General features: G+C 45.9%; 1 protein-coding gene across 1 annotated transcript in view; it reads right to left on the bottom strand.

The window, feature by feature from the left end:
* Nucleotides 1-24,123, bottom strand: part of cdkl1 (cyclin dependent kinase like 1 (CDC2 related kinase)) — a 92,126-nt gene that overhangs the window by 13,096 nt on the left and 54,907 nt on the right. Inside the window, exons 6-7 of the mRNA XM_072489789.1 lie at nucleotides 15,631-15,713; nucleotides 7,351-7,407 (exon numbers count right to left, since the gene is read on the bottom strand). Coding sequence (XP_072345890.1) covers nucleotides 7,351-7,407; nucleotides 15,631-15,713 — 140 coding nt within the window. The remainder of the gene's footprint in view (nucleotides 1-7,350; nucleotides 7,408-15,630; nucleotides 15,714-24,123) is intronic.

Raw genomic sequence — 24,123 nt, 5'->3', positions numbered from 1 at the left:
AAATCAGCCATGATTGAATGGTGGAGTGGACTCAATGGGCCGAATGGCCTTACTTCTGCTCCTATGTCTTATGGTCAATGAATTGCTCATTCGGAGAGCCAGTTCAGACATGACGGATTGAATGGCCTCCTTCTGCATTGTAACATTTCTGTAATTCTGAGGTGCATATCCAATTTGTTTTTTTAACGCCATAATTGACTCTGTCTCCATCACCATCTGTTCAGTAAAAATGTATTTCCTCATGTCTCCATTGGTTCTTCTGCCAATCACCTTAAATTTGAATCCTCTGGTTCATTATTTTGCCAAATGGGAACAGCTTCTCTTTATTCTGTCTAGATGCAAGATTTTTAACATCACATTTTGTCTCAGCCTTCTCAGCTCCAAGCATACCTATCACAGTCCCACTATCTATCAAACTGAACTTCCTAATGGCAAATCTCTGAATCCTCTCTAAAACCTTCACATCCTACTACAGTTAAAATTTATAAAATTTCATGAGAATTTTCTTATTTCTGACATTGCTTCAATTTATAAATTCCAGATCCCATATGCCTTTTCAACAATTTTCTGAACCTGCCTTGCCACCTTTAATGATTTGTGCATCTGTACCTGAAGCGTTCTCTGTTCCTGGATCCCCTTTAGAGTTGTACCCTTTATTTTTTATTATCTCTCCTCTCTCTTCCAATCAAAATGCATCAATTTGCACTTCTCTGCATTAAATTTCATTTGCCATGGGTCTGCCCATTCCACCAGCCTATGAACTCTTGACATCAGTCACCATCTTAGAGCATATGAACAATAGAATTTACAGTGCAGAAGGAGGCCATTTGGCCCATCGAGTCTGCACCAACCCTTGGAAAAACCACCCCACCCATGCCCACATTTCCACCCTATCCCGTAACCCAGTAACCCCTCCTGACCTTTTTGGACACTAAGGGCAATTTAGCACGGCCAATCCACCTAACCTGCACATCTTTGGACTGTGGGAGGAAATCGTAGCACCCGGAGGAAACACACACAGACACGGGGAGAACGTGCAGACTCCGCACAGACTTCCCCAAGCCAGGAATCGAATCTGGGACCCTGGAGCTGTGAAGCCACAGTGCTAACCACTATGCTACAGTGCCGCCAAGCTAGCTTCCTTGCAGATCATGAAGTTTAATTTCATCTGCATGTTTTGAAACTAAGTCTTATACACCCAAGTCCAATTGATAATACATATCAAGAGAAATAGTAGTCAGAATATCATACACTGGGAACACTGGCGGACACCATTACAGTCCGAAAAATCACTCACTAAGGCTCACCCTGTTTTCTGCCACTACGGGAGCGATTTTGCCCCCGCGTCTGCCGTCAATGTGAAGTGACACAGGCACAAAATGTCACAAGAATCGGGGAAAGAGATTCTCTCCAGTGGGATCTCGTTTCCCGACTTTCTACGCCCCTTGCTGGTGATGTAACAAGGTTAATGTCCACAGGGAGAGGGACATGCCTGAGCAGTATCAACCTACGGCAGGGGACAGTGCCAGGAAAGGGGGGGGGGGAAAGAGAGAGAGCACTGATGCTTGTGAGGAGGAGGAGGAGGAGGGGGAAGGGCTCATGTCCACGAGGATGGGGAGCTTTCTTTCTGTTTTGATCAGGGTGCCCTTGAAAGATGGCACCCCAATACCCCAATCTCTGTGGAACTGGCCTCGCCCACCTCACTCCCACCTGATTCTCCTCTTTCTCTACCGCCACCCCAACCTCGCTCCCACCGGATTCTCCTCTCTTTTTCTACCCCTACCTGCAATGCCCCCCCCACCCCCCCCCCAAGCCAAGAGTGACTCAAAATGGTTTCAGTCAGGACCTGACACTACAGTATAATGGAAAATTCCACCCTCTCAATTTTGTATCCATGTTGCCATTGTCCCTTTTTATTCCATGGACTTCAACTTTGCTGGCAAGCGTATTATGTGGCATTTTGTCTTTTGGAAGTCCATATAGACATCAACCTCTTTACCCTCATCAACTCTCACCCTATCTGCATATCCTTCCGATGTGCTTATCTAGTTTCCCTTTAAATACGTCCGTGCTAAATTGCCCTTAGTGTCCAAAGACGTGCGGGTTAGGTGGATTGGCAATGCTAAATTGCCCATAGTGTCCAAAATTGCCCTTAGTGTAGGGTGGGGTTACTGGGTTATGGGGATAGGGTGGAGGTGTGGACCTTGGGTAGGGTGCTCTTTCCAAGAGCCGGTGCAGACTCGATGGGCCGAATGGCCTCCTTCTGCACTGTAAATTCTATGACTTCTGTGCTATTTGCCTCCACTACTCCTTATGTCAGTACCACATTCTTTGGGTAAATCATTTCCTATTGTGACTATTTCATATTTACGACCTCTAGTTTACACTCCCCCACAAGTGGAAACAATTTATTTGTTACTCTATCAATCCCTTTCATTATCCGGAAGACTTCCATCAGGTCATCCTTCAGTGAAAAGGGACCCCCAGCCAGTTCAGTGTTCTCTGATACATATCTTCTTGGTTTGGTTATCATTCTTGATGATTTTATTTCTCCCACCTTCTCCTAAGCATCTATATATTATTTTTATAATATGGAGACCAGAATATGTACAGTACTCCCCAAGTGTGGTCAACCAACACAAGTTTAACATACTCAGCTTTTTAGTTCTTTCCCTCCAGAAATGAACCCCAGTGCTTTGTTTGCATTTTTTGAGTAAGCCTAATTGGAGTCATAGAGATTTTACAGCACGGAAAGAGGCCCTTTGGCCCATCGTGTCGTGCTGGCCTTCAAGTTTCTATTTACTCTCATCCCGTTTTCCAGCCCTTGGCCTGTAGCCATGTATGCAATGGCATTTCAAGTACTCATCTAAATACTGATAAAATGTTGAGGCTTCCCACCCCTACCATCCTTTCAGGCAGCGAGTTTCAGATTCACACCACTCTCTGGGTGAAAATGTTTTTCCTCACAACTTCTATAAACCTCTTGCCCATTACCTTAAATCTATGCCCCCTGATTATTGACCCCTCCGATAAAGTGAGAAGTTCCTTCCTATCAATCCCATCTATGCCACTCTTTTATACAGCTCAATTAGGTCCCCCCTCAGCCTTCTCTGCTCCAAGGAAAACAACACCAACCTATCCAGTCTCTCTTGATAGCTGAAATACTCCACCCCAGGCAACATCCCAGTGGATCTCCTCTGCATCCTCTCTAATGCAATCACTTCCTTCCTAGAGTGTGGTGGCCAGAACTGCACACGGTACTCCATCTGTGGCCTAACCAGTGTTTTATACAGCTCCATCATAACCTCACTGCTCTACTGTTTTATGCCTCGGCTAAGAAAGGCAAATATCCCATACGCCTTCTTAACCACCTTATCTACCTGTCCTGCTGCCTTTAGGGATCCATGGACATGCACACCATTCTGCCATTCATTGTATATTCCCATGCCTTGTTAGTCCTCCCAAAATGCATTACTTTACACTTTTCAGGGTTAAAGTCCATTTGCCACTGTTCTTGTCCCTCTAACCAGCCCATCTATATCACCCTGTAATCTAAGGTTTTCCTCCTCACTATTTACCACACCACTAATTATTATGTGATCTGCAAACTTGCTGATCATACCTCCTGCATTCAAGTGCAGATAATTAATGCGCACTATGTGCAAGGGGCCTAGCACTGATCCCCACCGAACACCAGTGGACACAGGCTTCCAATCGAAATGCTTCATTATTTCAGTGATTTGTGTATCTGTACCCATAAATACATTTTTTCCCTCCACCCCATTCATGCTCCTATCATCCAAACAGTACATGGTCGCCTTATTCTTCCCACCAAATGTACCACCATGCACTTCACTATCTTGAAATTCATTTGCCAATACTTTAGCCTTATTAATGTCTTTATTTTGTCACATTCTAACAATGTCATGCCTGCCTTACTTTTTTCCCTGGTAAATAGAGAGATAAAGTTACCATCCAGTATTTCTGTCATTTTCCTGTGAGTTAGTGCTTCTAGCTGTAAGCAGATTTTTCTTGTTATTCACAGATCTGTAAAATATTTTGTCATTTTGTTTTATATTCCTTAATTATAGTTTGTTTTTGCATTTCAATTATTCTTTTGATTTCTTTCCTAAAGCTTTATATTCTCTTTACGCCTGTGTACATAGTGTATATCTTTTATAGTTTCAATGTTATCTTTATCACTTTATTCATCCATGGAGTTTCATTATTGGCCAGCTAGTTTGGTTTTTGAATATAGTAACGGAATACATTTTTTCCTGTACAATTGCAAAATACTGCAGATGCTGGAAATCTGAAATAAAAACAGAACATGCTGGTAATACTCATCAGGTCTGGTAGCACGTGTGGAGAGAAAAATCACTGTCATCGGTGTGAAATGTTAACTCTGTTTCTCTCCACAAATGTTCACAGTAACTTTATTGCGGTGTTAATGTAAGCCTACTTGTGACAATAAAGATTATTATGTTGTTTGGCTGCCTGAGTATTTCCAGCATGTTACATTTTTCCTGAACTCTGTTGATCATTATTTTAAATACTTAACACTGCCGTTCTATCTTGTCTATCAAAATCTTAACCTTCTCGGGTTCTATTCCACCCCCCTCTCAATCTGTAACTTTGATTCTCGTCTTACTTATGTCTTTCTGAATCATTATTTTGAATCTTATTTTATGCTTACTGTAACAACACAGATCCATACAGTTATTATACTCTTTTTTTAAAAATCCTTTATCGGAGTTACAAAGCCAGAGCTCAAGTGTGTGGACAGGTGAAAGCCCCTAATCCAGCTCCTTGCCTGCTCCAAAAGACAATTCAAATTAAATCCAATTCATGGTCCCCACAAGAGACACATAGCAGACCCAGGCATTATACCTGACCTCATGTTCATCTTAGCCAAAAGACAGAGAAGTGATGCAGTTTTTATACTCAAAACCTTTGGAGCCAGTAAATTATAAAATCAAGAGTTTCATGACTGCACGCGGTGAGTTTTAGCAGTTTGAAACAATTCTTAGGAAGGGATATTAGAAATAAATCACTAATACAAATAGATTCATGGAGTATGGAATATTAGAAATAAATCACTAATACAAATAGATTCAGGGAGTATGGAATATTAGAAATAAATCACTAATACAAATAGATTCAGGGAGTATGGAATATTAGAAATAAATCACTAATACAAATAGTTTCAGGGAGTATGGAATATTAGAAATAAATCACTAATACAAATAGTTTCAGGGAGTATGGAATATTAGAAATAAATCACTAATACAAATAGATTCAGGGAGTATGGAATATTAGAAATAAATCACTAATACAAATAGATTCAGGGAGTATGGAATATTAGAAATAAATCACTAATACAAATAGTTTCAGGGAGTATGGAATATTAGAAATAAATCACTAATACAAATAGTTTCAGGGAGTATGGAATATTAGAAATAAATCACTAATACAAATAGATTCAGGGAGTATGGAATATTAGAAATAAATCACTAATACAAATAGTTTCAGGGAGTATGGAATATTAGAAATAAATCACTAATACAAATAGATTCAGGGAGTATGGAATATTAGAAATAAATCACTAATACAAATAGATTCAGGGAGTATGGAATATTAGAAATAAATCACTAATACAAATAGTTTCAGGGAGTATGGAATATTAGAAATAAATCACTAATACAAATAGTTTCAGGGAGTATGGAATATTAGAAATAAATCACTAATACAAATAGATTCAGGGAGTATGGAATATTAGAAATAAATCACTAATACAAATAGTTTCAGGTAGTATGGAATATTAGAAATAAATCACTAATACAAATAGATTCATGGAGTATGGAATATTAGAAATAAATCACTAATACAAATAGATTCAGGGAGTATGGAATATTAGAAATAAATCACTAATACAAATAGATTCAGGGAGTATGGAATATTAGAAATAAATCACTAATACAAATAGATTCAGGGAGTATGGAATATTAGAAATAAATCACTAATACAAATAGTTTCAGGGAGTATGGAATATTAGAAATAAATCACTAATACAAATAGTTTCAGGGAGTATGGAATATTAGAAATAAATCACTAAAATAAATAGATTCAGGGAGTATGGAATATTAGAAATAAATCACTAATACAAATAGTTTCAGGGAGTATGGAATATTAGAAATAAATCACTAATACAAATAGTTTCAGGGAGTATGGAATATTAGAAATAAATCACGAATACAGATAGATTCAGGGAGTATGGAATATTAGAAATAAATCACTAATACAAATAGATTCAAGGAGTATGGAATATTAGAAATAAATCACTAATATTAATAGATTCAGGGAGTATAAGCCACTCTCTACTACACACAATACATAGGGCGCAATCCACTGGCCACGTTGCCGCCGGTGAATGCCGGGAGAGCCCTCTTGCAGCTTCTTGGAAGCTTTCATGCCTTGCAGGATTCACCCAAGTCCCGTGAGGCGGCAGAGTCAGAATCCTGCCAACAAGGGCCGGGACCAAATGGCGCGTGCCGAAGCCGGTTTTAAACTGGGTTCAGCTAACATACCCAGCATCCATCGGCCTCCCCAGCGAGGCTGCAGCCGGTTGCCGTTCAGCACTGGTCCACACAATCGTGGACCAGGCGGAATGACACCCATGAGGGTCTTCTGGGCCATCGGAGACCCCTGGGTGGTCGAGGTCAGTGCAGGGTGGCCCCCGGCTCTCCCCCTGGAATGTGAGCACATTGGCACTGCATAGCTGGCACCTTGGCACTACCAAGCTGGCAAGAGCACTGCCTGGGTGTCAGTGCAAGGGTGCCCAAGTGCCAGGGTGGCACTGCCAATGGTCAGGGGCCATGCCCATGAAAGGAAAGTGGTGGGGGGGGGGGGGGGTTTGAAGGGTGGGGGAGTGCAAGCAGTTAAGTAGGGGCCTCCGGGAGGTTGTGGGATGGGAGTCCTGAAGAGGGGGGCCACCAGGGATACCATTAGCGGGGTGTCCTCACTTAGTGGTGTAGGTAGTGCCCATGTGTGTGGGGGGTGACATTGCCCATGGGCAGGGGTGGACCCACAAGCTCACTTGGAGATGGGGGCATACTTTCAAAATGGCGGCCCAATCTCAGTTCAGCTCCCAGTGCTAAAAAAAAAAAACTTCTAACTGTGGGCTAAACCGGTGAGAAACTCCCCAGGGCCCCAAAAAATGACAAAGTGTCATTGAATAGCAGTGGACAACTCACCGGAAAGTCTCCCAAAAATCTGCCACAAATGAACTTGAAATTATTCTGAAGAATCACACCCTTAGCAATTACTCTGCAAGCCACAAACAGCACTCACCTTCATAAATCCAAGAGCATGTTGGGAAATATTTGAAAACTTCATTTCCAAAGGTTCCTATACAGAAAATAAATTCTAGTTATACTAACATACTAAAAAACAGAAAAATTGAATTTTCGCAAGTTATCTTTCAATAAGAAACATATTTCCTAAACAGGTGAAGTAGTAGTCATCTTCATCCCAACTGTAAACATTAAGTTTTTCCACAAAATAGTTGTTTTTCCTCATATTCTCTATTATCTTTAAGTGGCTGTTTGCCACTAACCAACAATTTCACTGATTGGCCAACAGAATGGACAATCCAATCCAAGTTGAATGATGGGGAGTTTAATACTTCAGTTTCTAACTTGCCTTAATTTCAGTAATAATTACCAAATTATATTTGTTTATTGATTACAGGCAATTTGGGTGTAACTAGTGTTCCTGAGGCACACATAAAGGCCTTCTTTCAGTGCTCATGCTTCCATAGAGATTACGATATGTGCCAATTCCTAACCTTTTAAAAAAAATTGTTTTTAGAGTGCCCAATTATTTTCAAATTAAGGGGCAAGCCAATCATCTTCGGGTTATGGGGGTGAAACCCACGCGGACATGGGGAGAATGTACAAACTCCACACAGACAGTGACCCAGGGCCGGGATCGAACCCACGTCCTCAGCGCCGTAGGCAGTGTTTAAACTTCTGGGTTACTGTAGAGTAAAGAAGATAAGAGTTCTGCTTCTCTACAAAACACCTTTATTTCTTTGATCCAACTTCACACACAGATCCCCACCAACAAATAATGCCACCTGTAGCCCCTTTATATATCAATGACTTCTATTGGATAATTGACATCAAATTGGTATTTAATTGGAAGTTCTGTTAACCCATTCCTAACAGGCAGCAGCGCTAACCACTGCACCACCGTGTCGCCCTTCCATTTCCTAACCTATAGCTTATATGGCGACAAAGAACTGATTGTCTCAATATCCATCGTCACTGAGACAATGCTGAAATTAATTCCCATACAACTGCTGACATTGCACGCGACTTCTAACACCACAGGCTTAGAATAAAAATTAACACCTCTAGATTGAGTTAAATACTCCATTAGTGAGTATTATTCAGTTGTCATGATAATTGTGTGTTTGCACATATCTGACAGTATAACAAGAGATAAACTGAAACAATCATCAACATTTGATGGTAAATAAGTTTTACAATGCACCTGTCATTTATATAAATTTCATTGGAGAACCAATTCTTTCAATGTTTGCCTTCAAGAACAAGATCACATCAACTCTTGGCGTTTCCTTGTTGGTCTCTACATTGCACAGGTTAGTTAATTTACCCTAGCTCAACAGGTGTACTGGTATATTCTGATCTCCATCTGAGGCGAAGGAGAGAAATGTTTGGGCCAGATGGTGTCAAAGTTCATAATCTAAGATTTACACTTAAGGGAATTGGTGTTAACAATTGATATTAATATTTGTGCCACAGACTTCCGGGTGCGGCGATGACCAGCTGAGTCGCACGTTTCGGCAGCTCCCTGTGAAACGGACTTTTGGGCTCTTGATAGGAGCCCCAACGGCAATTTTAACGGCTGAAAACACCGTGCGGTAAACCAGAAGGGTGTTCCCCCTGGACACGGATGGAAAAAGGAGAGGAAAGTGGCCGGATTGCAGCGGATCCTTTGGAGCAGCGGCAAGGAAGGCAAGCAGAAACCAAGATGGCGTCGGAAGGTGGCAGTTTCATATGGGGCCCTGAACAACAAGAGTTTTTGAAACGCTGCGTGGAGGAGATAAAAAAGGAAATGAAGAAAGAGTTGTTGGCCCCGATATTACAGGCGATTGAAGGGCTGAAAGAGGAACAAAAGACCCAGGAGCAGGAGCTTCGGGTCGTGAAGGCGAAAGCAGCAGAGAATGAAAACGATATACAGGGCCTGGTGGTGAAATCGGAGATACAGGAGGCACACCAGAAACGATCTGTGGAGAGGTTGGAGGCACTGGAAAATAACGCAAGGAGGAACAACTTGAGGATTCTTGGCCTTCCTGAAGGTGTGGAGGGGGCGGACGTCGGGGCATATGTGAGCACGATGCTGCACTCGTTAATGGGAGTGGAGGCCCCGACGGGTCCGTTGGAGGTGGAGGGAGCATACCGAGTTATGGTGCGAGGACCGAGAGCAGGAGAAGCTCCCAGAGCCATAGTGGTGAGATTTCTCCGTTTTAAGGATAGAGAAATGGTCCTTAGATGGGCGAAGAAAACTCGGTGTAGTAAATGGGAGAACGCGGTGATCCGCGTCTATCAAGATTGGAGTGCGGAGGTGGCGAGAAGGAGGGCGAGCTTTAATCGGGCCAAAGCGGTACTTCACAAAAAAAAGATAAAGTTTGGAATGCTGCAACCGGCAAGACTGTGGGTCACATATCAAGGGAGGCACCACTACTTTGAGACGGCGGATGAAGCGTGGACTTTTATTGTAGAAGAAAAATTGGAATGATTGGACTACGAAAATGAACGTTTGGACAAAGTGGTGGGACGAGTGGGGGGGGGGGGCGAAGAGGGATTGTATGATTAATCCTGCAGTATGGTAACTTTTCTTTCTCCCACAGGTGGTGAGGGGGGGGAGGTGGGGAGGGAGAGGAGTTGGGGCGTTGGCCATGGGAGGCGGGGCCGAGGGAGAGGCGCGGGCTTGGTTCCCGCGCTATGATAATTAGCGCGGGCTTGGTTCCCGCGCTATGATAATTATGGCGGGAATAGAGAAGCAGGAAGGAGGGGGCGCCGCACGGGGCAAGCCGTGATCACGGGGGGAAGCCGAGGTCAGCCAGAGTTTGCTGACTTCTGGGAGCAACATGGGGGGAGTAACTACGCTAGCGGGGGGTCTAGCGGGGGGGGGGGGGGGGGGGGAATTACTGGGTTGCTGCTGCTGGGGAAAGGGGGGAGTGGGTACGGGAAAGGATGGGCGGGGGGGCACCGTCTGGGAGAAATACAGCTGCGTGGGAACTGGGCGAGAAGCTGGAAAAAGATGATGGCTAACCGGCAAGGGGGGGGGGGGGGGGGGGGGGGGGTGGGAAGCCCCGGGGGGGTGGGAAGCCCCCCAACTCGGCTGATCACGTGGAACGTGAGGGGGCTTAACGGGCCGATAAAGAGGGCACGAGTACTCGCACACCTTAAGAAACTTAAAGCAGATGTGGTCATGTTACAGGAAACGCACCTGAAACTGATAGATCAGGTTAGGTTGCGCAAAGGATGGGTAGGGAAGGTGTTCCATTCGGGGCTGGATGCGAAAAACAGGGGGGTGGCTATATTAGTGGGGAAGCGGGTAATGTTCGAGGCAAAGACTATAGTGGCGGATAACGGGGGCAGATACGTGATGGTGAGTGGCAAATTACAGGGAGAGATGGTGGTGTTGGTAAACGTGTATGCCCCGAATTGGGACGATGCCAATTTTATGAGGCGAATGCTAGGACGCATCCCAGACCTAGAGACCGGAAAGCTGATAATGGGGGGAGACTTTAACACGGTGTTGGAACCAAGGCTGGATAGGTCGAAGTCCAGGACTGGTAGGAGGCCGGCAGCAGCCAAGGTGCTTAAGGATTTTATGGAGCAGATGGGAGGGGTGGACCCGTGGAGATTCAGTAGACCTAGGAGTAAGGAGTTCTCGTTTTTCTCCTATGTCCATAAAGTCTATTCACGCATAGACTTTTTTGTGTTGGGTAGGGCATTGATCCCGAGGGTGAGGGGAACGGAATATACGGCTATAGCCATTTCGGATCATGCCCCACACTGGGTAGACTTGGAGATAGGGGAGGAAACAAGAGGGCGTCCACCCTGGAGAATGGACATGGGACTAATGGCGGATGAGGGGGTGTGCTTAAGGGTGAGGGGATGCATTGAAAAGTACTTGGAACTCAATGACAATGGGGAGGTTCAGGTGGGAGTGGTCTGGGAGGCGTTGAAGGCGGTGGTTAGGGGGGAGCTGATATCAATAAGGACACATAAAGGGAAGCAGGAGAGTAAGGAACGGGAGCGGTTGTTGCAAGAACTTTTGAGGGTGGACAGACAGTATGCGGAAGCACCGGAGGAGGGACTGTATAGGGAAAGGCAAAGGCTGCATGTGGAATTTGACTTGCTGACCACAGGCACTGCAGAGGCACAATGGAGGAAGGCGCAGGGTGTACAGTATGAATATGGAGAGAAGGCGAGCAGATTGCTGGCACACCAATTGAGGAAAAGGGGAGCAGCGAGGGAAATAGGGGGGGTGAGAGATGAAGATGGAGAGACGGAGCGGGGAGCGGAGAGAGTGAATGAAGTGTTTAAGACATTTTATAAAAAATTGTATGAAGCTCAACCCCCGGATGGGAGGGAGAGAATGATGGAGTTTTTGGATCGGCTGGAAATTCCCAAGGTGGAAGAGCAGGAAAGGATGGGATTGGGAGCACAGATCACAGTAGAAGAAGTGGTGAAAGGAATTAGGAACATGCAGACGGGAAAGGCCCCGGGACCGGACGGATTCCCAGTTGAATTTTACAGAAAATATTTGGACTTGCTCGCCCCGCTACTGACGAGGACCTTTAACGAGGCAAAGGAAAGGGGACAACTGCCCCCGACTATGTCAGAAGCAACGATATCGCTTCTTTTAAAGAAGGAAAAGGATCCGCTACAATGCGGGTCCTACAGACCAATCTCCCTCCTCAATGTAGATGCCAAGGTCTTGGCCAAGGTAATGGCAATGAGAATAGAGGAATGTGTCCCGGGGGTGGTTCATGAGGACCAAACTGGGTTTGTGAAGGGGAGACAGCTGAACACGAACATACGGAGGTTGTTAGGGGTAATGATGATGGCCCCACCAGAGGGTGAAACGGAGATAGTAGTGGCGATGGATGCCGAGAAAGCATTTGATAGAGTGGAGTGGGATTATCTGTGGGAGGTGTTGAGGAGATTTGGGTTCGGAGAGGGGTATGTTAGATGGGTGCAGCTGTTGTATAGGGCCCCAGTGGCGAGTGTGGTCACGAATGGACGGGGATCGGCATATTTTCGGCTCCATAGAGGGACAAGGCAGGGATGTCCTCATTTCCCATTACTGTTTGCACTGGCGATTGAGCCCCTGGCGATAGCGCTGAGAGGTTCCAAGAGATGGAGGGGAATACTTAGGGGAGGAGAAGAACACCGGGTATCTTTATATGCGGATGATCTGCTACTATATGTGGCGGATCCAGCGGAGGGGATGCCAGAAATAATGCGGATACTTGGGGAGTTTGGGGATTTTTCAGGGTATAAATTGAACATGGGGAAGAGTGAGCTGTTTGTGGTGCATCCAGGGGAGCAGAGTAGAGAAATAGAAGACCTACCGTTGAGGAAGGTAACAAGAGACTTTCGTTACCTGGGGATCCAGATAGCTAAGAATTGGGGCACATTGCACAGGCTAAATTTGACGCGGTTGGTGGAACAGATGGAGGAAGATTTCAAGAGATGGGATATGGTAGCATTGTCAATGGCAGGGAGGGTGCAGGCGGTTAAGATGGTGGTCCTCCCGAGATTCCTCTTTGTGTTTCAGTGTCTCCCGGTGGTGATCACGAAGGCTTTTTTCAAAAGGATAGAAAAGAGTATCATGGGTTTTGTTTGGGCCGGGAAGACTCCGAGAGTGAGGAAGGGATTCTTACAGCGTAGTAGGGATAGGGGGGGGCTGGCACTACCGAGCCTAAGTGAGTATTATTGGGCCGCTAATATTTCAATGGTGAGTAAGTGGATGGGAGAGGAGGAAGGAGCGGCGTGGAAGAGATTAGAGAGGGCGTCCTGTAGGGGGACCAGCCTGCAGGCTATGGTGACAGCCCCACTGCCGTTCTCACCAAGGAACTATACCACGAGTCCGGTGGTGGTAGCTACACTGAAGATTTGGGGACAGTGGAGACGACATAGGGGAAAGACCGGAGCACTGGGGGGGTCCCCGATAAGAAACAACCATAGGTTTGCCCCGGGGGGAATGGATGGGGGATATGGAATGTGGCAAAGAGCAGGTATAACGCAATTGAAAGATCTATTTGTGGATGGGAAGTTTGCGAGTCTGGGAGCGCTGACCGAGAAATATGGGTTGCCCCAAGGGAATGCATTCAGGTACATGCAATTGAGGGCTTTTGCGAGGCAACAGGTGAGGGAATTCCCGCAGCTCCCGACACAAGAGGTGCAGGACAGAGTCATCTCAAAGAAATGGGTGGGGGACGGTAAGGTGTCGGATATATATAGGGAAATGAGAGACGAAGGGGAGACTATGATGGACGAACTAAAAGGGAAATGGGAAGAAGAGCTAGGGGAGGAGATTGAGGAGGGGATGTGGGCAGATGCCCTAAACAGGGTAAACTCGTCGTCCTCGTGCGCCAGGCTAAGCCTGATTCAGTTTAAGGTATTACACAGGGCACATATGACTGGAACACGGCTCAGTAAATTTTTTGGGGTGGAGGATAGGTGTGCGAGGTGCTCGAGAAGCCCAGCGAATCATACCCATATGTTTTGGTCATGCCCGGCACTACAGGGGTTTTGGATGGGGGTGACAAAGGTGCTTTCGAAAGTAGTAGGAGTCCGGGTCGAACCAAGCTGGGGGTTGGCTATATTTGGGGTTGCACAAGAGCCGGGAGTGCAGGAGGCGAAAGAGGCCGATGTTTTGGCCTTTGCGTCCCTAGCAGCCCGGCGCAGAATATTGCTAATGTGGAAAGAAGCCAAGCCCCCGGGGGTGGAGACCTGGATAAATGATATGGCGGGGTTCATAAAGTTAGAGCGGATTAAGTTCGTCCTCAGGGGGTCGGCTCAAGGGTTTACTAGGCGGTGGCAACCGTTCGTCGAATATCTTGCGGAAAGATAGATAGGGGAGAACAAAGAAGGCAGCAGCAGCGGCCCAGGACTTGGGGGGGGGGGGGGGGGGGGTGGCCTGAGACAAGGCAGTTGCCAATTAGGGCTAGTTTTTATTTTTTGTTATTTAATATTTATATATTTGTTGTTGTTTTTGTTTAAATTTAAAAAGGTCATTATTATCTGTATTGTTACAATGTTGTGTAAAGGATGCACAATGTACGGTGTTGGTTGACCAAAAATTTTCAATAAAATATTATTTAAAAAAAATAAAAATATTTGTGCCACACAAGTGCCAGGCAATGACCATCTCCAACAAGAGAGAATCTAGCCATCTCTCCATGACATTCAACAACATTACCATAGTTGAATCCCTCGCCATCAACATCCTAGGAGTTACCATTGACTAGAAACGTAACTGGCCTGCAATCGGTCAGGTTGGCAATTCTATGGCGAGTAACTCACCTACCGTCTCCCCAGGCTGTCCAGCATCTACAAGGCACAAGTCAGGAGTGTGATGGAATATTCCCCACTTGGCTGGATGAGTGTTGCTCCAACAACACTAAAGAAGCTCAACACCATCCAGGACAAATCAGCCCACTTCATCAGTACCCCATTCACCACCTTAAACATTCACTCCCTCCACCAATTAGGCGTAGTGGCAGAAGTGTGAACCATATACAAGATGTACTGCAGTAACTCACCAAGGTAGCTTTTAAACCTGTAACCTTTACCACCGAGAAGGACAAGGGCAGCAGATGCATGGGAACACCAGCGCAGGCAAGTCCCTTTCCAAGCCATACTTATCCTGACTTGGAATTATATTGTCACTGTCACTGGATCAAAATCTAGGAACTCCCTTCTCAACGGGACTATGGATGTACCTACACCAATGGGCTGGAGTGATTCAAGAAGGTACATCACCACCTTTTTGAGAGCAATTAGGGGGTTGAACAACAAATGCTGGTCTTGCTAACAATGCTCAAATTCCATGAATTATTTTTTTTAAACCCTGTATAGATTTTATTGGTAATTTGTTTTGCATATTGCTGATATGATTGTGCTAAATTGAAGAATGTTGTGCATCCCACTTTGTGAAGTTTTATTAATGTTTTCAAAATTAATATACAATATGGATATGGCAGCCCATTTAAATGGCAGCCTGAAAGCTGCTGGTACTCAGAAAACTGTGGCAGACATCTAAAATCTCCAAGCCTCATTTACGGCAGAAATCCCAGAGGAGGCAGAGCGGAGAGCCTGCCAGTTATAGTTAAATGATTCCCGAGGTTGGGATCAAGGGTGCCCTTCCATGGTGGAGAGAGATGTGCCCCAAGCAAAACGAATGGAAAGTCTGGGGCATGAAGTAAAAATTTCAGACGCCAACCTTCAAACTGTGAATTACCCATTTGTATAAATGTTACATTTTCAATTACCACTTTCCTAGATTAAAACAATACCATACCACATTATCTGGCACTGGTATGCTCACTCCACTGAAGAACTGGTTTGAACTGAAGACTTGTTGATGGCGAGGAATCAAATCACCTGTAGGCAAACAAGATGCAATAGTAATTACTAAACTCTTAATGAATGCATTAAAATTACAATGTATCAGTGAGTTCATGAAATTGCACTGTTAAACATGTTGAGTTGCTTAGATACAATGTGCAACTGGCAGGCAGGCATAGTCCGATCTCCAAGGTATCATCATCCAACAATTAACTCTGAATGAATTCTTAGTTGATGTTTGCTTAACCGTTTAATTTAAAGAGAAAGAAAGCCAATCTGACCTGTGTTTAATCCAAGTTTGCAATTCCAGAAAGCAAATCAATTGAACATTGTAGTTTTAAATTTACACACTCACTTTAGCAACATTATAATATTTCAAGGAATGCACACTGTGGCACACATTTACAATGCTATGCCAGCTCCATTAGGAAACATAATCAGTCTCCTGTGGCTCTAAACATAAGGAACGATGAACAAACAGTCTTCAGGTAAAGTTGAATCCCCATTTGAAAAGTATCAAATCCTGTCCTTATTTTTACATTTGTATTATAAATTTCCCACTAAGGAAAAAAATATAATTACCAATGAATAGGTTTAAATAAACATTTTGCTTTGTAAGTGCAGGCATATGGAATTATAGCCAGAATTTTGTGGTTGTCCAGGCAGGTTTTTAGGCTTTGGGAGAAACTTGAAAATTGCAAGGGTGGGATTCCCTTCGGATTCCCACTTGCCTCATTCTGGAGGTGATTTTCCACTGGGCAGGCAAGATCTCATAGTGGAAGCCCACCCTTGCCCCACCTTCAAGTGCCATTTAAGGGCCAATTCCCATCCAGCCTCAATGTTTAGGCTGGTGGACAGATTGAGCTTCATAGAGGAAACCCAAAAATTAAAGGGAGCTAGATTTCAGGTGGGATCTCAGTCATGTCCCCTTCTGACTGGGGGTGCCTTACCCTGAAGGCCCAGTAATCTCCGAACCTCCCTCCCTCCCCATCATCCCTGGCTTATCCTCCGAGACCCCGATTCCCCCCACACCCCAGTGACTCCCCTGGCCTTCCCTACCATTCCTGCCCTGAGAACACGGATACTTGCTTGGGTCTCCAGTTCCCGGGACTTAGTCACAGGCAGCTGCATGTAGTTTCTCTTCAGTGCTGTTCCTGCAGGGACTCAAGAGTTGCCAGCCAATTGGATTGAGTGGCAGCTCTGAAGGCAGTACTTCTTAAAGAGTGGGGGGTGGAAGTCCTGCCTAATGCCAATCAATGCTCATTTGAATGTTAATTGGCTGTAGGGCAGCCAGAATCAGCAGGGATGTGCTCCCCGCTGAATCTTTGGATGGTGGGGGCTGAGCCTCCACTATCCTAAAAATTCAGGCCAATGATAGAGAAATTTGGTGGGAGGTACCTGTACATTATAGAAATAGAGTGTGGGCACCAGTGATTAAATGGAGGAAGCAGCTACATTGCATTTTAGAAATCTAATTACCAAAAGGAAATGCTTTGCAGACATAATTTATCAAAACAATTAAATCACAGTTTTACTCAAGTCTAACACAGATATTCAAATATGATAACATTACCTGTTCCACAATTACTCTTCACTGTTATTACTGTGCAGTATTTTAACTAACAATGATACTGATGGGTTTTAACTTTCATCATAAGACCTGAGAAATACGATACAATTTCTTCATATCTTAAAAGTACCTAAAGTACAGGCAATCATTTTCTGGGATATAATCTTTCTTCAGCTAAGTTACTTAAAATATAGTGAGTAGCAAAATGGAACTGAATGAAAGTCCAATAACACTCATGGGCATGGAATATCACAAATACAAGTTAGAGCCCTGCTCTTTTCAGCTTCTAACCAAAATGTCACTGAGCAGAGATCGCAAAATCTCCCAAGAGTTTGGAGAGAGTGGGGAAAAGGCGTGGGCATCAAGGTGGAGGTAAGAACAATTATCTGGAAATAATGCATCTGGTCAGTTTTGGGGTCTTTGGTGGTAACCTCGGAGGAGGCAGTGACGTGACTCGTAATCCAGAGACCCAGGGTAAGATCTGTGGACCGGGTTCAAATCCCACCACAGCAGATGGTGAAGTTTGAATTCAATAAAAATCTGGAATTAAAAGTCTAATGGTGACCATGAAACCACTGTCGACTGTCGGAAAAACCCATCTGGTTTATTAATGTCCATTAGGGAAGGAAATCTGCCATTCTTACCTGGACCGTTAATCCAGATCCAGAGCAATATGCTTTACTCTCAAATGTCCTCTGCCACCAAGGGCAGTTAGGGACGGCCAATAAATGCCCAGCTAGCAATGTCCACATCCAATAAATGGTAGTTTAAATGGTCCACAAGCTTTTTTCATTCATGGGATGTGGGTGTCCACTACATTTTTAACAGATAGAAATAAGAAACTAATAGAGAAAATGAGAATGAAAGGAGGATCCCGCAGCTAAACATCAGGGATAGTGGTGGGATGCTCCGGATACAGACAAGGAAGAGAAAAGTATGATTATCATCATCATCAGTAACTATTTAGGGCTCAAACAGTAAAAAGTCAGATTGTGAAAAATAAAAATAAGTGCATTACAGACACCAAGATTGTGACTCAATTCCCCAAACTATAATTATTATTATTTTAATTTTTTTAAAAGAGTACCCAATTCAATTTTTCCAATTTGCCAATCCACCTAACCTGCATCTTTGGGTTGTGGGGGCGAAACCCACGCAAACATGGGGAGAATGTGCAAACTCCACACGGACAGTGACCCAGAGCCGGGATTGAACCTGGGACCATGGCGCTGTGAGGCAGCAGGGCTAGCCCACTGCACCACCGTGCTGCCTCCCCAAACTATAATGTTGACATTGACAGGGGGACTGGGAAGAGAGAAAGTCTGCCAAATGTGACAGCTGGGATGAAGATTGTGAACAGCCACTGGAATAGAATACAGTGCCTAAGCAGAGACTAAAGGGCCATGGCCATTGCCCCTATTGGACACGAACAGCAGCAGGATGGTCAGGGGAGCAGCTGAAAGACAGTAACGTTGTGTCACTTTTAACCCAGCTGAGAGACAAATGATAATGAGAGACTTATCTACCCCTAGCCAAAACCATACAAATACTGATTTCTGGAACAAGTTGGAAGAAATGATCAATATCCACTCACTCCACCCTGACGGCATACAAGCCCTTAGAAGATCTAAAATGCCCCACCAGATTTGGCTACAATTGATTAATTTAGTTACCAGCAGGTGGATGAATACCTGGGGTATCTTGAGTAGGTAGATACAATTGATTAAAGAGACTGGTCAAGGAAGGATTAGGAAATGCCTTGTCCAATTGATCAGTGGGTTTGTAGATGTGACACAAAAACAAATGTGAAAGTGCCTATGAATATGTTGAAAGGAAATACAAAATGGCCCACCAGCCCAGGCCCAAGGGCTTTGGGAACACAACCAGGTAGACTTCACTGGACCCCTGACCCAAGGCAAGATGTACTGCTTAGTTGTGATAGGCCAGTTCATCCATTGGGTAGAAGTATTCATGACAAGAGATAGTTCCCACTAATACTGTCGCGTGAATTTTAGCTGAGGAAATTATACCTGACGGGCAATACCCCTGCAAAGAACACCCCAGCTCAAAGAACACATTTTTCAGGTAAAGTAATCAAACAGCTACGTTGGGAGTTTCATATACCGTACTTTCCTCAGAGTTCAGGTATGGTAGAAAAAATTAGCAGGACCCTCAATGCATCATTCTCCAGTGATGATCAGGGTTCGAGCCACAAAATCAGGCTGAACACCCCGATGGCAAGAATTATATGAGATCCTGACGACCAGCAATACATGTGCTTGTGTGAAAGTGAAAGGGAGGGGGCTGGTGGAAACACTGGACATGGATGAAAAAGTATGGAAACGCAAAGAATAATAATGACTAACCAGCGAAAACTGGCGCCCATTCTTTACAGGGACATGAAGACTGGGGTATTGGTAATACGTTTGATGATTACGATTAGCCTAATCATAGAAAGAACCAAGACAGTTAGCCAAGGGACCCAGCCACATCTGTCCTACAAGAGCTCAAGCGATGCCAACGGTGATCAGGAGTGTTTAAATACCAATGTTCAGAAACAGGTACCCATGGGATCTTCTGAGTAAAGGAGAAGGAAGAAAATGAGTGGTGCCCAACCGTACTCAACAATATATCAAGTGCTGGGGATAAATGTTTTGAAACTGTGCGCGCAAATATAATAACTTAACAGCACAACCCTGGGCATCAACCTAATGGGCTACAAAATGTTTCCTGGGAGTGGGATATGGAGGGAGCAAGGCAGTTCGAGGGACACAACCACAACCACCCAAACAAACCCAGCAACCCAAACCCCTGGGACCCCCAAATCAGCCCTGAACCCTAGAGTGCTCCTGTGGTACAGGACTCCAGTAGGAATGTGTGTGGGAACATACATCACGAGGAATTTCAATTGTACTCATTAGTCAGATGGAACCTCTGGCGTGATGCGAAACACAGGTGAGACCCTTCTATTATGGACCCTTCGGCGCCCTCCAAGCATCTGAGGCATGAGCAGGATTTAATGAGCCCCGCTGTAAACGAGGTCCAATTAGTGTCATAGCCACCCTGTGTGGTGAAGGGATGACTGCCGTTAACTCCCTGGATATAGTGGGTATGGATGACGAAGTTGATCACCTGACTTCCACATTGAGGGAACTCCGTTAAGGGCCAAGGAGTTGGAAAGACAGCAAGGGCACACAGGAGAAAGTCTGGCCAGAACGTTATTAGGCGGTGCAAGATCTAGAAGACCATGCCCACAGCATTAACCAGGTCTCAGCTTCCCTATATCTGGCCTCCACATTTCCAGGCGGAGACTGTGTGCACAGCCTATCCTATACTGCACATAATTGGTGGGAGAAGCTGGGCACAATCTACTTTAACTCCAATGGCTAAATTGCCCCTTAATTGGAAAAAAAATAATTGGGTACTCCAAATTTATTTTTTTTTTTAAATGTAAAAAGAAAAGTATTTCTCTCTCTTCCCCCCCCCCCCCCCCCCCCCACAAATTTTCAACTTTTGACTATTTACAACAACCCACACATCCCCAACCCATTAGGCCCCCCACAAACCCCCTCCCTCAGCAGACAACGGTAACCAACTCCCCAAAATGCAAAATAACCCCCCCCCCCAACTTAAGAGAAAATTTCACTTTTTCTAGGGCCAAAAGCCCCAGCAGGTCCCCCGCCACGCCGAGGCACAGGGTGGAGAAGCTGACCTCCACCCCAACAGGACCCACTTTAGGGCAATCAGCGAGGCAAAGGCTAAAACATCTTCCCCCACACCCACCTGCAGCTCTGGCCGGTCCAGCACCCTGAATATGGCCTTGAGGGGACATGGCTCCACATCCACATGTAAAACCACCAAAACGGTGCTGAGCAGCGAACTCCAGAACCTTTCTAGCTTCAGGCAGGCCCAAAACATATGCACATGGTTTGCAGGGACCTTCGCACATCGCTCATAGACATCTTTCACCCCTTCGACAGCCGGCTCATCCTAGAATTTGGAAAGTGCGCCCTGTACACGCCCTGTTTCAGCTGCATCAGCACCCGCCTCGCACATGAGGTCATGGCGTTTATCCTCAGCGGAACCTCACACCATAATCCCTTCTCCAGCACGCCCCCAACTCTTCCTCCCACTTTAATTTAACCCCTTCCATGGACACCAAAATCCTCCCATAAATCGCCAAGACGAAACCTCTCTCCAACCCGTCCCCGCTGACAGCACCGCTTCCAGCAATGAGGATACCAGTGCCAACGGGAAGGTCGGGAAGACCTTCCTCGCAAAGTCCAGTACCGTTAAATACCGGAAACTCCAGCCCAAAGCTCTCACTCAGGTCCTCCGTACTCACAAATCGCCCTCCCAGAAACATATCCTTCATTTATTTGATCGCCCCTTTCTTCCCATGGCGGAAACCTTCCATCCATCCTGCCCTGCTCAAACCCATTTTCATAGAATTTACAATGCAGTAAAACGCCATTCGGCCCATCGAGTCTGCACCAGATCTTGGAAAGAACACCCTACCCAAGCCCACACCTCCACCCTATCCCCGTAACCCCACCCAACACTAAGGGCAATTTTGGACACTAAGGGGCAATTTAGCATGACCAATCCACCTAACCTGCACATCTTCAGACTGTGGGAAGAAACCGGAGCACCCTGAAGGAAACCCACGTACACACGGGGAGAACGGGGAACACATGATTCCCCCAAATTGGCACCCCATCCCCAACCCAGCTCGCAACCTAAAATGCTTCTGGGCTAAGTCGCTGGCTTTGAAAGCAGGCCAAGGCAAGCCAGCAGCATGGTTCAATTCCCGTACCAGCCTCCCCGAACAGGTGCCGGAATGTGGTGACTAGGGGCTTTTCATAGTAACTTCATTTGAAGCCTGCTTGTGACAATAAGCGATTTTCATTTTCATTTTCAACTGTTTCCGGAACTTCAGCGTGACCACCACCACTGAACTCACCAAATATTTCCCTGGGGCCATTGGGGGTGGCGCCGTTGCCAGCTCCACAACCCTGACCTCCTGCAAGAGCCCGCCTCCATCCTCACCCACAAAGCCCCCACCTCCCTATTCCATCCCCGAATCTTCTCTGCATTTGCCGCCCAGTAGTAATACAACAAATTTGGGAGGCTGAGCCCCCACACCTGCCATGCCCTCTGCAGTATCACCTTCCTAATCCTAGCCACCTTCCCCACCCAAACAAATGAGATCAGCCTGTCCACCTCCTAAAAAAAAACCTTAGGCAAAAAGACCGGCAGGCACTGAAACAGAAACAAGAATCATGGCAAAACATTCATCGTTACTGCCTGCACCCGGCCTGCCAACGACTGAAGGAGATTGTCCCACCTCAAAAAGTCAGCGTTCACCCTCCTCACCAAGCTAGTGAAATTGAACTTCCAGAGACCTGTCCAATGCACCCCCAAATACCTAAAGTGAGATGCTGCCGGACAAAATGGCAGCCCCAGCCCCGCTCCCGGAGGAGAGACCATAAAGTACTCACTTTTCCCCAAATTCAACTTGTACCCTGAAAACATTTCAAATCTCTGGAGCAAGCCCTTTATGCTCCCCACCGAAAAGCTTGGCTCAGAAATATACAAATGTAACACCTATGCTCCACCTCTCTTCCCCCCTCCTCCCCCCCCCCCCCCCACCGCCCTCCCCCACCGCCCTGCCCTCCCCCCACCCCCCACCCCCTCCCGCCCCCGCCCCCCCCCAACCACCACTTCCACAACCGTGAGCTCCTCAGCACAATGGCTAAGGGCTCTATAGCCAATGCAAACAGAAGTGGGGGAGGGGCGGAGGGTGGGAGAACATGGGGCATCCTTGCCTCGTAGCCTGGTGCAATGCAAAGTACCCTGAATTCATTCAAGGATAACTGCCTTCCCTTTACAAACCCTGTCTGGTCCTTCCCAATCACCTTCGGAAGGCATCCCTCCAACCTTAACGGCAACACCTTTGCCACTATCTTGGCGTCTACATTCAGCAGAGACATGGGCCGACAAGACTCACACTGCACCAGATCTTTGTCCTTCTTAAGCAAAGTGATGGAGGCCTGCCCCATCGTTGGCGGCAAGACACACCTGTCCATCGTGTCCTCAAATATTCCCACCATCAACGGCACCAGCCTATCCTTAAATCTTTTATAAAATTTGACTGGAAACCCATCGGCCCCGTCACCTTCCCTACCTGTCTCCTCCCGATTGCCGCCTTCACCTCCTCTGCCCCCATCAGTTCCTCCAACCCTGCCCTCTGCACCTCCCCCAACCTCAAGCACTCTAACCCACCCAGAAACGTCCTCATTTCCCGCTCATCCTCTGGTGGATCCGACTTATACAAATCCCTATAAAACTCCTCAAACACCATATTAATGTTCCAGAGCCACCACCAACTCTCCCAACTTGTCCTGCATCCGAACTATCTCCCTCGCCGCAGCCTTCCTATGAAGCTGAACTGCCAGCATATGCCTTAGCTTCTCCCTGTACTCATAAACAGACCCCCTCACCCTTCTCAGCTGACCCACCACTTTCTCCATGGACAATAGGTCAAACCTCATCTGCAACTCCTTCCTCTTTGCCATGAGCTTCAGGTCCGGGCCCCCCATGTACCTCCCATCCACCTCCAGAATCTCTTCTTTCGATCGTTGGTGTTCCTTCTTCTCCAACTTGACCTTAAATGAGATCGCCTCCCCCCTCACCGCTGCCTTCAGAGCCTCCCAAACCACCGATGAATCCTCCCTCATGCAATTGAACCCCACATATGCCTCGATCGCCATCCCTATCTTGTCACAGAAACCTCCACTCCAACGCACCTGTAACGATCACGTACCTGCGTCCCTGATCCGCCACCACCGTCTCCATCTGATTCACCCTCTTACC

This window comes from Scyliorhinus torazame, chromosome 2 (genome assembly GCF_047496885.1).
Source record: "Scyliorhinus torazame isolate Kashiwa2021f chromosome 2, sScyTor2.1, whole genome shotgun sequence".
In the NCBI taxonomy this organism is placed as follows: domain Eukaryota; kingdom Metazoa; phylum Chordata; class Chondrichthyes; order Carcharhiniformes; family Scyliorhinidae; genus Scyliorhinus; species Scyliorhinus torazame.
Note: the sequence above shows the minus strand (reverse complement) of the source record. Positions and strands in the feature narration are given on the sequence as shown.